Source organism: Anser anser (assembly GCF_964211835.1).
Source record: "Anser anser genome assembly, chromosome: 12".
Taxonomy (NCBI): domain Eukaryota; kingdom Metazoa; phylum Chordata; class Aves; order Anseriformes; family Anatidae; genus Anser; species Anser anser.
The window spans coordinates 17,081,859-17,096,398 of record NC_139733.1 but is presented as its reverse complement, the minus strand read 5'-3'; the positions used below and the strand labels follow the sequence as shown (position 1 = coordinate 17,096,398).

Genomic DNA, 14,540 nt, shown 5'->3' with positions numbered 1-14,540 from the left:
GAGCACACCTACCGTGCAGCCTCTCTGGGAAAGTCTGGAAGGTGGGCAAGCATTTATTTTTCACAAATATCACAGCGCCAGTGAGTTTTATAATGTCTTCTGAAAGGTCTGAGGGTTTTAAGTCCTACTCTGCAGTTGCTTTCTCTGCATGATGTAACAACATCTAGATTAACTTCCAAAAGCAGCGTAGGTCATAGAAAAAGTAGGTTTATATAAGAATATTCTTTTCCACTCACTAATTCAGTGAGGTCTTACGCCAATTGCATTAAAACAAATATTTATAAAGCCTTTATTTTAAAACAGTTTCTGATGCTTTGACTGTATGTATTAAAACACAGCCTGTTCAAAATATTTTCTTCCACAAAAGCACTCTGTGCATTATAGCTTCTGTAAGATCTTCAGCCGGTACGGAGGCCTTGCAGAGCTGATGATGTTCATGCTGAACAGATTTTGTATCTTTGTTCCTTAAGTTTGTCAAAAAGTCTTTTTTGCTCAAAAAGAAAAAAAAAAAAGTTGGTCAAATTTTGGAGAAGATTTTGTTAAAAAAAAAACTAATTTGATTTCTTTTTTGATCTGGAAATTTGAGTAATTTTCAGTGTTTTTTTTTAAATGAATATTATTTTGCAAATATTAACAAATATAGTTGACATTTTCCCTCCTCTCCTGACATTATAGGAAACGGGAATTAATTATCATCTCATTCTTTGTGTTGGGTGAAGGCTTTGTGCTCTGTACTCTGGGCTACAGATATGAGCCAACCCCAGTGCTCAGTTAGATCTGCAGCAGGGCCATGACTTCCACAGCTCTTCCAAAATTTCTGCAGAGCAACAGGTAGAGCCCTGCCCAGTGACCTGATCTGGTGCCTGTTTGCCCCGTGCCTCGAGATGTTCCCCAGCTGTTGGAGCAAGGGTTGCAAAGAGGAAGCAAAACTCCTCCCTGGAGCTGTGGGGAAGGGCTGGTGGCTTTGAGGGATGGCCGTGGGAAGGGTGGAGGTGGGAGATGTGGAGCGAGGCCGGGTGCTGGCCAGCCCCAGGAATGGGAGGCATGTCCGCGGTGGGAGGCAGTGCTCACAGGGTTCCCAGCTCTCCTCATTGAGCATTGTTTGGAACAAACGTAGATGCTGTATATGAATGTAAAGCTTAATTTGTGATTTTTACACCCACCACATTTCTTGGAGTTGACATTTTATGGAATTTTAGGGCTTTTTATCTCCAGGCTGTTGTTTCCTTTGTGTTTTCTTTTCTTGTTCATTTTACCAAAAGCTAAGAGCCCATGTTTTTTTCACCTTCATAACCAAGTAGCATGCAATCAAATTGATCCATGTGCTAGTCAAAGCAGCTGTGTATGCTGTCCTCTGCTTAAAGGTGCATAAACCTGGGAGGCAGCGGGGCACAGGTTCGGCTGGTGTAACATGGTACAGCTGCACTGTAACATTGCTTGGGTGGATGCTGAGAAATCCAGAGGAATGAAGAATTCCCTAGGAAAATGAGGAGATGTGGAAATAAAATGCATCACCCCTTGTTCCACTTTGTGCCCAACACAAGGACAAAGTGGCTTTTTCTTTTTTTTTCCAGAAATGCCTCAGAGCAGCTGTGACTGAAAGGCATCCAGGCTGTTGCTTGCTCCTTGTTCCCAAAATGTGCCAGGCATTTTCCAGGTGGAAGTTACGGCTGAAGAGACACGGGAGAGAGCAGGAAGGGAACTTGAGGTGGCAGGCACTTAGTGTAAGTGCAATCTCATTCACTTTAAAACTTCAGCCCTTTCTGATGACTTTATAGCATAAAAGAAAAAGCATTTTTCTGTTTTCTTATGAGTACCGAAAAGCTGCTCGCTCCTCCCACTCTGCTGCAGAATATACTGCACAAAGGTTTGTGGAAGGCTTTCACACGAGGCATGTAGTGTCAACCTCAAAAAATTATTCTCTCTGAAGATGAAAAAAAGATGGGTCAGTCACACTTTTGCTTGGACCTCCCAGCCAAATGGAGTAGTGCCATATTTTAGTTCATGGACGAGCAGGCTGCAATGCAGGACACCGCACCCCCTTGACCTGCATGGGACGTTGGGTGTGTGGAGATGGCAGGACTGCTGTCATCTACTGCTCTGCCAACCCCAGACATGCAGCTTTGGCTGATGATGTGTGTCAAGCCCTGAAGGGTCTCTTCAGACCCTGCTGCACCCTGACCAATTAAAGTCCTTTTCTCAAAATTGTCCCTTCATCCTTTACCAGTAAAAATTGAGGATTTTGGCACATGAAGCAGCAGAATCAGACAGAGCCAGTTGGAAGAAACTGGTAATAGCCCAGACTGATGTTGATAGACATTCCCCAGCCATTGGTTGAAAGTTTCTAGTCTAGTTTCAAGGGCAATTTAGTTTTCAAATCTCTTTTCCATTGGACATGTACGTGCAAAGTTGAGTAGCAGAGATAAAAGCTGGCACAAGGAGATCTGCCTAGCTGTCTGATTTTTATTGTATGCCATAATTATAGTAGCATACACTTTGGACTGACAGCATTTTTCAGCAATTGGGTACTTGAGAAACATTAATCCTACTTCAGCTATTTGTGTAGACTATCACCTTGTTCAGCAGGTTAGCTGAGCCAATATTATCCTACTTTTATAGGCAGCAAAACAGGGACAGAAACAAAGATTAAGTGACTCACCTAAGGTCGAACAATATTGCCAAGAAAAAAAAAATGGTTAAGCTTGGGGATTATTGCATCCCAGTGATCAAGAAACGTGTGCAATATTTCAGAGAAACTGAGGTACATGTCTCTACAATAGGTTAGAGATGATACTAGCTTGGGAAGTTACATATTCACCAGGGCAAGGGACGCTGTGATGGCATGGGATTGTAAAAGCCAGCAGGCCCCGGTGCTTATGGATGGAAATGGCCAGATCCTGCAAAATGCCCCCACGTTACTACTTGTGGAAACCCTCATTTTCTTAAAGCATATCTGGGACTTCAGCAGGTGATTAATACGAGTCTAGAGGTGTGATGAGCTTCTCTGTGATTTTAGTTTATTTTGGAAGAAATGCTATCATTAAGTATCTCTTGAAGTCCAGCAAAAATGTCCAGAATTTCACATCTTTTAACAAAAAGTTATTAATTTCTCTCCTTCACTGGCCATCTACTGCCCCATTACCCAAAGGGGATGAATATCAGTGGGACTATTTCCCGAATACAGGGAGAGGCTGCATGATGAGAGGAGCAGAAGAAGTCGTAATGTCCATTTAGCTTGCACAACAAGACTCAAGGTAAGAGCATCCCTGAACTTGAATACTGATGGTATAGTAATTTTAAGGAAGTGATTATCCCCTAGACAGCTGAGTAAATTTCAGACCAAAAGATGTTTATGTTGAAAAATGGGCTAATAATAGGGCTAATGTGTTTATACATGGGGGAATGGAGAAGCCAGGCCTTTTGTTCCTGGGCTGTCTTCTCTTATATTATGACTGCCACCGAAGAAAGCAACCTCTACAGAATAGATCTAATTGCTAACTAATTATGTTTCAGCAAAAATGAGCAGGGTCCCAGATTTTACTTGGCTTGGATGTTTAAAGGCAAATAATAAGTTACGTAATAAAACAACAGAATCATTAAACATTGATTTACATGTTTATTTTGCTATAAGAAATGAAATTTTTATTGGAGCTGAATTAAAGAGAGGTTTATGTGCTTGTATTCCCCATAGCCTTTTATACTCTAGCAATATAGCAATATTCATAAATCACACCAGAGTTTTCAAATTTCCTCAGGAGTGACCTAGGCAAGAAACCCTTAACAACTTGCTGAGAGACTTTAAAATTAAATTCAGCTGTAATATCATCATGACTAATTTATGGCTAGTTTGGTTGTTACAAAGATACATTTAAAGAAAGTGGAGTACAGGGTGAGGATAAGATAAAACTTTGGTTTAATATCATGTAGTTATTCTGCTAGAAAGGTTTATTCAATGTTTCATTACTTTATTGAACATGGCAAAGCAGTCTGTTCCTTGAGAGAGAGGAAACCTGAATTACATAATGAAATGTGTCAATACTAGACCTTCAACTGAGCAAAAAAGGGGAAATGCTAGACATGAAATTAAGCTTTTATATAGTTATTGAAGAACCCTGTTCCCTTTGCTGTCAGAGAAATTTGTGCATGTGTGAGAACACACACGCAGCTGCATGCGCCCATGAGTACTCTATATATGTGTGCATATATAAATATACATGTGCTCATGAATGCACAAAGACTCCACTTCAAAATTAGATTTATGGTAAAATATCATTAAATTTTTGGCACAATTTGAACTGTGTTTCTGAAATGCCCAGTGTCCCTGAAGTCCGCTGTTGTCCCACTGCAGCTTTTGAACTTCCTGCAAGGCTGGTTACACCAAATTGAGATTGATGACAAAGCACGTTTTGAAGTTATTAAAGGTATTTGTTTTTCCTTTAATTTCTTTTACCACAGAATTAAAAGGATGAAAAATGATATTTTTTCTCCAGTAATTATATGTCTGACTTCTCAGGCAGAAAACTCTCTCTGAACTTTGTGTGTGTTGGCACCCAGCTCATAAGCATCTTGCTTTACACCACCCCAGCACCATCATCATCTCCTGTTTGAGACATGGGTTTTCAGGCTGTCCATTCTTGTTAACACCAGCAAATCATTTAAGGCAGGAATTAAGCTAAAATATTTCTTGGTATATGTCTTTTTGTGCCACTTGTCTTTAGGTAAGTGGATTCCTGTGGTATTGAACCTTCTAGGATATCGAGCTTCAGCAGGTGACCTTCTCAAGGACTTCTTGCGCTTACTGACCACTTTTTCCATCTATACCCAAGGGGCTGACCCATGACCAGTGCTCCAAACCACCAAGCCTCCCATGGTGTTCTTTCTCTGTCAACTCTCTGTGGTGACATCCTGGCATCACACAGGAGAAGCAGTCTACAGGAGTAGACTCCTGCCCACAGAGGTATGCAGCCAGTGGCTGTGGATGCAGTTCCTTTTTAGTATGCAAGGGAAACAAGTCACAGCTAAACTCATTGCATAAATCCATTGCCTGAGAGAAGCTTCGATATTTCTGTAAATTCAACAGGGAACTTATTCACCTTCGCCTCTGGCAGTGGTGAATTACCCTGCTGATGGGTGCAATTCGGAGGCACGTACAGCTATAATGAGAACATACTGTGGTTTCCCTTAAAGTAATATAGTGCTTATTGCTGATAGTTACTGCTTTACGAAGTATTAATGTATGGTTATAGTGCAGTCATGTAGCAAAATTATAGGGGCCTAAAGGATGTTACTTAGCAACACTTGCTAATGTTGAGTTCATAATGAAGAAATGGAGTAAAAGAAATATAGAGGATATTGAAGTCATAAAATAAACTGTGGTATGACTTGAGAAAGCTGTTCTGAAAACAAAGATGCTGTCTGTTTCTCTTTTTGGCATAGTGAATATGGTAGAAGAACTTTAGATCTGATTTGGAGAAACACATTTTAAATATCTAAGTAACAGAAACAAGCATTATGTGTCGCTTCTCTTTGTCCTTGTTCCATGGGAAAAGCATCAGAACTGCTAGGCTTTTGGAGAGCCTCTCCCTGTCATTTCAAACCCTTCCTGAGGCATTAGCTGGCCAATTAAAATAATCTCTCCTTTGGAAAGCTAGTGTTCATCAGAGTTAAGAATGAAGGCTCCTTTCTACTACATCTATTTTCCCCATTCACTCTTTTATATTACTCTCTCCACCATTAATCAAGTGTCTGTAGGCTTATCTCATTAAAAAAAAAAATAAGGGGTAAGGCCATAAAAATAGAGAGAGACATTTCTGGTTAGAGATGAACGTTCCACATGTTGCAGATCTGTCTCAGACACTTATCTTAGTTTATCTCCACCTGTTTAAATTGGAAAACTCACAAAAATCCATCTCCCGTGAGATTTCCAAGGTTTCTCGATTTCATTTGGGTCAGAGCTGCCACAAGAGATGCATTTCTCAGAGCGCTTCTGAGCTGCTGCCAGGAACAGGGAGTGCTGGGCTGTGCCACTAAAAAAAAATAATAAAAAATAAAAATAAAAAGGGTTTTCTTTGAAAAGTCACCAAATATTATAAGCTTTAAAAAAGATTTGGCCTAGTTCAATCTAAGATCTGATTAAAAGAGCTGCCCTGATTTATTGGTGTCAAACAAAGTATGTTTGGGTAGAACACTATTTTGTAATGGAAAAAGCATCAGTGGAAGCACTGCCTATCAGCACTGCTTAGATTGGATGAGTACTAAACCTTAAATTATAAGAGTCTAATACTGAAGAAAAGGAGGACTGCTGAAAATGCTGTAGCTAGAGGCCCATCTCTTACTCTGCCAGATAAAGGTAGCTGTGGAGTCAACCTCATTAACATCACAGGATCTGCTGGTTAAATAATAGATGATATCTGCCTGCTCTGCACTTCACCCTGGCCCTGCAAAGCCAAAGGGAAGAAGTTTCTCATTCCTGGTCCACCAGAAGTATTGAGCCATGGATGTGGAACGATGGTTTGGGGAATGTTTCACAGGAGAAACTTTCTGCATATGTGAATTCAGTTAAAAAAAAATAATACTTTCCAGTTGGCAACACAGTTGTTTCCTGCTGTTTTTTAACGTTGCATTCTGTTTTCTTTTTTCTCCCCCTCCCTTTTTATTTTGCCTAACTTGTTGTTCTTGCACATTCCCTTACCCAGGAATGTTCAGCCAGAGCATTGCCACCAGGATGAATCTGCCAAGGACTACCAAGAGACACATGGAAAATCGAGTGTAAATGACCAGTGATGCAAGGGAGCCGGGCTGCAAGTGCTTGTCCCACCACACCAAAAAAAATCATCATCCTTCTGCAAAATACCACAAAAGTGATTTTTGTCCTTTAACTCTGATTTATAACCCTTTGAGATGTCATTGAGACTATAGTCAAGATCTCTAACAGGACAAAATTATTAGCAAATATAAATTTAACTCAGGGACTTGGGAGTTAAAAATTATATGGAAAAATCAACATTGACAGGCAAACAAGAAGAAATATACTAGAATTAGCAGAGTCCTCTGCACATATACACATTTCTTCCAGCAGATGTTCTGTCTATCTCACTTGCAGGCAACCACCCTTGGTCAAAATGCTGCAGACATTAAAAAAAAAAAAAAAAAGGAAAAAAAAAAGATATTCCTCATTTTGTAACTTTTAGCAATGTTTATTTTGGGTTAGCAAAATCGTCTTCTGTCTTAAGATGTTTAATGATTATTTGAAAGCAACTTGATGAATAGAAAAGCGTGTACTCCCACTTGGGGCAAATGTATTTTTGGACTGATTCATAATAATTAATCTCTGTCTAAGTGGAATGCATTAATTTCTCCTACTGGTAGGGGCTTTACTTCTGTTTCTTTTCCTAGGCTGGATGGTTCTGCTCCAGAGGCATATTTCCTGATTAAAGTGGACCGCGACCGGGTACTCAGGTTATGTCACTATTATCTAAACGATCTTTTAAGGAACACAGAGTACTTGTTCTTGCAGATATCTTATGCTCCGCATTTAATCACGGACCTTTGTAGCTTGTTATTTCGAGAATTCAGATTACTGCAAATTAAAAGTCTCTCCGTCCTTGCCAGCGCTCAGTGACATAAAATAAATCCACATATTAAGGGAGAAAAAAACCTTGTCGAATTGCACTGAGGGACAAAAAGCGAAGGAAAGCAGGCTTTGCAGCAATGTGGAAACACGGTCTGCAGCACAGCTATAAAGGGAAATGTTACAATTTGCTAATATTTCTCATGTAGCCACAACTTTGTCGGCGATGCAGGCAGAGCCAGCCCTGCCTCCGCAGCCCTGGCCGGACTGCAGCTCTCCCAGCTCCTTTTTTAGTAAAATCGCTATGTCCCCAAAGTGCTGCGGGAGAAGTCCTCCGGCCCCTGCTGCCCCCCCGGCACATCGGGGGCACGGAGCAGCCCCTGTCCCTGCCCCACCAGGTCCCTCCCCACCAGAGCTGGTGGCAGCATTGCTCCTCTCTTCATTTGGAGCGTGGCATCCGAGGAGCGGACAGAAACCGTCAACTCTTTTTTTTTTTTTTTTTTGCTTTGAGAACGAATAACTTGCAGGCCGCTGTAAAAGACGAGACGCAGGGCAGGATTTCACAGGCTGCAGGATGAAAAGCTCTGCACGTTGTCACTGCTTTCTCCTGTACTCATTCTTGTCTCTGCTGCTCTGGTCCAGGGAGAGACACAAAGAGGTGATGGGGGCAAATGCTGCCAGGCCTGGTCGTGCTCCATTCTCGGTCCTGATGTCTTCCAATCCCAGCAAAGTCTTTGGCCCTAAAGTCTTCGGGAATCTACCCTACCAACAAAATTGTTACCTCTTTCGGTGGGACAGGCTGTCCTCAGTGAAGATGTGGGAGCAAAGCAGAGGGATGTGGGAGCAAAGCAGGGGCAGAGGGAGAAGCAGGGGTGGGTGAGCAGGGGGTGGACCATGGCAAAGCAGGCTCGGAGTCAGTATGGGACTCTGAGGTGATGCTGTGAGCCAAAGGGCTGCTAACGAGGCTGATAAGGAACTGTGAGAGTGAATGAAGTGAGTAGCAAATGGGACAGAAGGCTGGAGGCAGCGTGGGGAGGGCCACCTGGACGTGAAGAGTGGGTATGAGGCAGGGGTGGAATTAGGGTAAATTAGGAAATAGGGATAAGGGTTGGGTTGCAGATAAGAGGGGCAGACTTGTACTGACGAGTTTAACAAAGTGAGTTGTTGTCTACCAGGATCTTGCTTTCACCAGTGCTTGTTTGGAGCTTAGGGCTTCATCTCTGAGCCCTTGCCATGACAAAGGGTTCCTGTCCCTCCCGAAACCCTCAAGAAACTGCCTGAATCTCAGCCAACACACTGCAGATGCCTGCTGACACACTGTGTGTGGACAGGGAGATGCTGTCCAGCCTGCAAGAATATGTCTCGTCTAGGGAGCTATGTACTGCACAGAGAGATGAGCTTGGGGGTGCGATCAGGTACTCCTGCTTTTTGGGAGAGGGCTGGTTTGATTGCTTATTCTGCTGGCCTTCTGCTGCCCTGAGCGGCTCTGAATCCTGGAAGGATGCTGTCTGTTGGATTCCCCCTCCCTATGTGATGGGAGGTGAATCTGGGGCTTCAGGGCAAGGCAGGGTCATCCCACGATTAAGGTCTTATGCACTTGAATTGCTACCCTGATGAACTGGATTCAATTTTCTCAGTTACCTGAAGCCTACTTTTGTGTTTCTGGCCAAGGGTTGGGTTTTGCAGGCGTTGAGTATTCCCAGTTGCAATAAGTATTAATAAAAGTTGGGCTTTATATGTACAGTGTAAAAGCCTCTGAAAAAAAAAAAAAAACCAAGGTTTCTGGTTGATTTGGACACCCCAAAGTGGTGGGTTTTTTTATTTTATTTTAATCTGATTATTTTTCATTCCTCCCTATCCTCACAGCATGTGATTTAACTGCAGGAATACTTATGTTGCTTTTTGGATGACCTGTTAATGAGAAGTACAGAAAGCCCATGAGGCTCCAAACAATCTTGTCTTGCTGACTGCTGCTTGAGCGCAGAAGTAAGGCACGGTGCCATGCAGTAAACAGCAAGCAGCAAACTGAACGTAAGATCATTAAAACATACCATCCACCCTGTGCAGACGAGGGGCAGAAAATTCTGAGGAAAACCTTTGGGAACTTAGCTGCTGTAGCTGAACTCAAGTTAGGGTGAAGATGGTGTTCATGTTAGTCCTTGTATTATTAAATAGACGAGGTCCAATTTCAGCCACTTGTCTTGACACTGGATCATATTTATTCTGACACTAGGTGTTATGTTACTTTAGGAATAAAGCAGTCACTTGCTGACAGAGTGAGCTGTACTTGCTGTGATGGAAGGTGACGTTACTGGGCCTTGCATTAGAGGCTGAAGATGGCTGATCAGTTACTGCATCTCCAGACCCTGCTGGGAACCTGAACTGTTAACCTGAATGCTCATTTTTATGTGTTTTCCACTGAAACTGTTTAAAAGCATCTCTGTTACTGTGAATTCCTGCTTATTTGTCATAAAGGGGGAAAAACACCAAACAGGAATTAACAAGAGGATTTTCTTTGTGACTTCAGTGCCTCATTAGGAGGTTTATGATCAGGCTTTGGGAAAGCTTTCCTTGAATTATTTTAAGGTTCTAATGATAAAAACCTCAGGGAGGTCATGCATATGGGGGATTTAATACCCCTTCAGAACCATCTGGCATTAGATTACATCCAGGGAAAGAAGAAAATCTGGCAGTAATATTCATCTCCATTAACCCAGAATACAGGCTGATATGATTATAGCAGAGAAAATGCTCTCACTCTGTCACCAGGAAAAGCCCTTAATAGACCTGGGCTAAATTGGTTTATAAAACTGAAGACTTCTTGAAGCATGGATCTGCCCTCTCATTGAGTGCATTAGCTTTGGCTTTTAATATGTTTTATATCTTTTTAACCTTGATAACCAATATGTTAGAGTATAAGGCATTGCTAGGGTGAAAGACTGTGTTTGGAGCTCCCAACTTACTCCGTACATGCAGTGTTACTAGTGTAAGTATACTGCTGGAGCACGGCCCATTCATGCATTGCTTCTAGGTTTTTTTTTTCAAGAGCAACAACGAGATCACGGCCCCAGTGACATCCTCAGCAAAACTCCCACTGACGTCAGTGGCAATTAGACAACCTCCCCTCAAACCTTTCCCCTGAGACCCCAAAACAGCAGAGTGCTTAAGCATGCATTTGGCCTGGAGCACGCTGACTGCTGTAGGATTTACTTACTTAGCTCCAGGAAAGCCTGTATTTACATTCTTGGCTAAACCAGGAGTTTAGTGGAAAGTACAGAAAATATGAAAGGGGAGAGTGAGAGGGACCCGTGTGGGGCTGGAAGCTCAGCGTCTCAAGGTGAGGGTGTTTGGTGCAAACCCAGCTGAGAGTGCAGCACCCCAGGGGGATGGTGGCTTTGCAGGTGGATTCATTGCCTTTCACCCTAACTGCTGGGCAGGCTCTCCTCTGCCTCCTGCACTGCTCGTTAGTTCTTCCATCATCTTTACCTTGTCGCTCCTCATTAGCACAATGACTTCTCCAGAGATGGTCTCTCTCCCCCTCCAATTTTCCTGTCCTTTTACTTCCCCTTCCCTCCGCTCCCAGCTCCGTGGCCGGACAGCTCCTCTCCTTCAGGCGGAGTTATGATTCACTTGCTGCATGGAAAGCAAAACCATATGGGAGATGAGAAAAGGCCATTTATCTCAAAGTCTATTAAGATGTGAACATCTCGCATTAAGGCTTCAGCTCAGCCAGGCTTTCTTGCACATGTTGCTGTCATCTCTTTCCACCAGAACGGGGATGGACTCCCTGAGTCAGACAAAATGATCCTCTTAGCTTGTCGTGGGGTTTGTTCTTAGCATGGCTCTGCATACAAAACAGTTAAGGGGGGGGGAAGAAGAGAGAGCGAAAAGCACTGTCATGTCTTTTCCTTTGTTCGGAGAAGCCACCTGTGCCAGCTTTCCCTTTGGAAACAGCTGCTCGCTGCAGGAAATTGTGGGAAAAAGAGTGGGCACCAAGCCTAGCAAAGGGAAGTTAGCTCTCTGTTCATGAGTTAGATGGATCTCCCTGGGCGACTAAGAGGGGGTGATATTCCTGAATCAGTAACTGCTCAAATCAAAGGGTGGGGGACCAGAAGGCGAGCTCCCAGAAATGCCAGCCAGGTGGCTGGTCAGAGGGCTGCAAGCTCTGTGCATGGCCCAGGACACTGCTCTGGGGCCACCTGGTGCTTTCATGACCAAGGAGGACTTCAAGCACGGTACCAGGTCCTTAGTGCTGGTATTGGTCCCTGCTTCCTTCCTTTCTGCAGTCACCACCAAAATAAAAATAAATAAAAATAAAAATAAATAAAACCTGCTCTTTTAATTCAGGGTGAAAGCATCTTTCACACTTCTCAAGAATTAGCAGGGATGGGGAGTCCTCGAAACCACGGCTCCGGTGGATGTCCTGCAGTGTCTGCTCCTGTGTTCCTGCTTCCTTCTCCGGGGTTGTAACACATTTGCTGATGGATTTATGCTGCAGTTGGAAACCAGAACCCAGGACAGCCTGTTCTCCTGCTTCGTGCTATAAACATAAATATGCTCACATAGCCATTTGTATCTGGTTCTTTCTATCTGCACAAGGATTTTATTAGCTTTCTCTAAAGCGGTCCTGAAGGGGAGCAAGAGACCGGCAACAAAAGGAAGTGCTTGAACAGGAACAAGAATAAAAAGGAGCAAAGGGCAGAAAGTTGCTAAGAGACCACGCAAGCGAGAGCAGGGAATTAATGGCAGATATCAAAGCGGCTATTGGAAACCGCATGTTTTCCTACAAGGGCTCATTTATTGAGTAGGAGCTGCGATCGGAAGGCAGCAGAGCCGCCCTGGTCTGAAGTGCATTTGTAGCACGGAGAAAACTTTTTCCCATCTCCAGCTTTGTGCTGTGCAGGGTACGTTGCTCGGTTAGTGACAGGCCTTTAAATTAACCCGTGTTGTGGAGCAGCAGAGCGAGTAATGTGGAAAAAAAACGCAGCAATTGTGGTTTAAATAAACCTCACCCAGCGCGCTGTTAGACACTACCTGAGATGAGAGTTCACCAGATTTGGGTTCTAAATGAGTTATCCCAGCTCTCCGGTGTGGGAAGCTGGGGCCCAGAGAGTCTGCACAGTGTGGGAACCGCTGAGTAATTCCAGGCAGGCCACACAGAGCTCTCAGCTGCTTTCTCAAAGAAGTTTTTCTGGAAAAAGTCCGTGCTAACCCCTTAGTACCTACACATCCTGGACCCAGCTGAAGTCAGCTCTGTCACAGCCCAGCAGCCACCCTGAGCAAGCCAGGGTGCGTTGCTGGCTTTGCTTCCATAGGCAAAACTCCTGCGGTCTTGCCGCCGCTGCTCGGGGAGAAGTGCTCCTGCGATGCTATTTCAAACGATTCCAGCTGTTCTCCACCCCCTCGGAGATATCATCAGAGGCTAGTCGCTTACACTGAGATTACTTTAATGATATCAAAGGGTGTGGAAGAAGGCTGCTAATTAGTAAACCCTCGAGGTACACAGATATAAATAGCCCTGGAGCAGCGAGAGCAGATCCAAATCTGCAGCCTAACATTATCTCGGGCTGAAAGCATTCCGTGTCGACTGATTCCACCGGAGGAGAGTGATTGAACTTTCCTGTTAGGCTGAACAGCGGGGCTTGTTTTGATTGATAAAGCTCCTTGTCAGACTTTGCAGCATATTATCAACGTATTGAGCCACCTGCCACGCCTCAGACAGGAGCAGCAGTAGCAGGAACTTAGTCTGGGATGAGCAATCATTTTGCAGAGAAATTGCTGGCTTGTACTTTTACTAACTAAAATAAATAAATAACATAGCACCTATCTCAATTTCCATTGCCAACAGCTAAAATGATTTTGGGGTCCAGCCAAAAGGCAAAGATTGTGATAAGCAGCTGAAATTCATCAACTGAGAATTTGCTAGAAAAATAAGCCTATCGTACCCAGTATGGCCATGGCAGAGAGGAAACGTCTGTCCTGGGAGAGGTGGAAATTGCAGCGTGGCCCATTCTCAGTCTCTTTGCAGACTCAGAAGCCACATCCCTCATCCCAGTCTGGTGGCAGTTCATTCTCCATCTTTCTGCAACTGTCAAACTGTCTGCAGAAAGTTTGCAAAGTGTCTGCAGCTGGCAAACCAGTCAGCTCCTCCTAAATTGCCATCCTGTATTTTGATGCAGCCTACTGTACTCGTCTACATTTTGCTTTCTGTAAGGATTACTTAAGGTTTGGTGTTTTTTTTGTTGTTGTTGGTTTTTTTTTTTTTTTCAGTCCTAATGCTGTGTTTCTTGAACACAACACAAACCAGCCACTTGCAGCGGATTGACAGCACTATCACCCTGTGATAAACTCAGGGAATTTGGTTTTAAAGTGGAGGATGTCTTAAGGGAAAGGGCAGAGCGAGCACAAAAACTAGAACAAACTTCCCTTCAAAATACCAGCCCAGCCATGAGCGGGGACTTGCAGAGCCGTTCCCAAGCGCGGTGTCGGAGCAGCGCACGTGAGGAGCGCTCTGCAGGACCACACAAGCTCGCTGCTATTCCTAAATCCTTGCCTCGCAACTGGGAAACTCCTGCCAAGTCGTTTGAGACAGTGGCACCTGGGAAGTATTATGTGAGTCTGTATTGCATCATGAGAACCCTATTTGCACTTAATTACATATCTCCCTCCCTCCCCCCAGTAGAACAAGCGGGACAGATGCTGCATCTACAAAGTGAGAATGAAATACAGTTTTTAAGTGGAATCTGACAGCCAGAAGTGTAAGAGCAGGCTTCAAACAAGATCCCAGCAATGAAGATCCTCGCAGTATTGAGCAGCTCAGACCGGTCACTTTTGGTGCCATGTACAGCAGTGATCCCATGTATCCTAACGCAGGTCTGTCTTGTGCTCCTGCCTCTTTGTGCCAAATGATGCAGAAATGTCATCGGAGAGGTCTTGACCACCCTCTTCTCCCTTGGTCCCTCTCTGTAAG

The 14,540-nt window shown here is 43.7% G+C and overlaps 1 protein-coding gene across 1 annotated transcript in view; it reads left to right on the top strand.

Moving 5' to 3' along the window:
- LOC310880291 (uncharacterized protein) overlaps window positions 1–7,037 on the top strand; it is an 88,372-nt gene extending 81,335 nt beyond the window's left edge. Inside the window, exons 9-13 of the mRNA XM_083795851.1 lie at window positions 1,575–1,724; window positions 3,185–3,254; window positions 4,349–4,421; window positions 4,514–4,957; window positions 6,696–7,037. Of these exons, the coding sequence (XP_083651977.1) occupies window positions 1,575–1,724; window positions 3,185–3,199 (165 nt within the window). The 3' untranslated portion in view covers window positions 3,200–3,254; window positions 4,349–4,421; window positions 4,514–4,957; window positions 6,696–7,037. The remainder of the gene's footprint in view (window positions 1–1,574; window positions 1,725–3,184; window positions 3,255–4,348; window positions 4,422–4,513; window positions 4,958–6,695) is intronic.
- The last annotated feature ends 7,503 nt before the right edge of the window (window positions 7,038–14,540 follow it).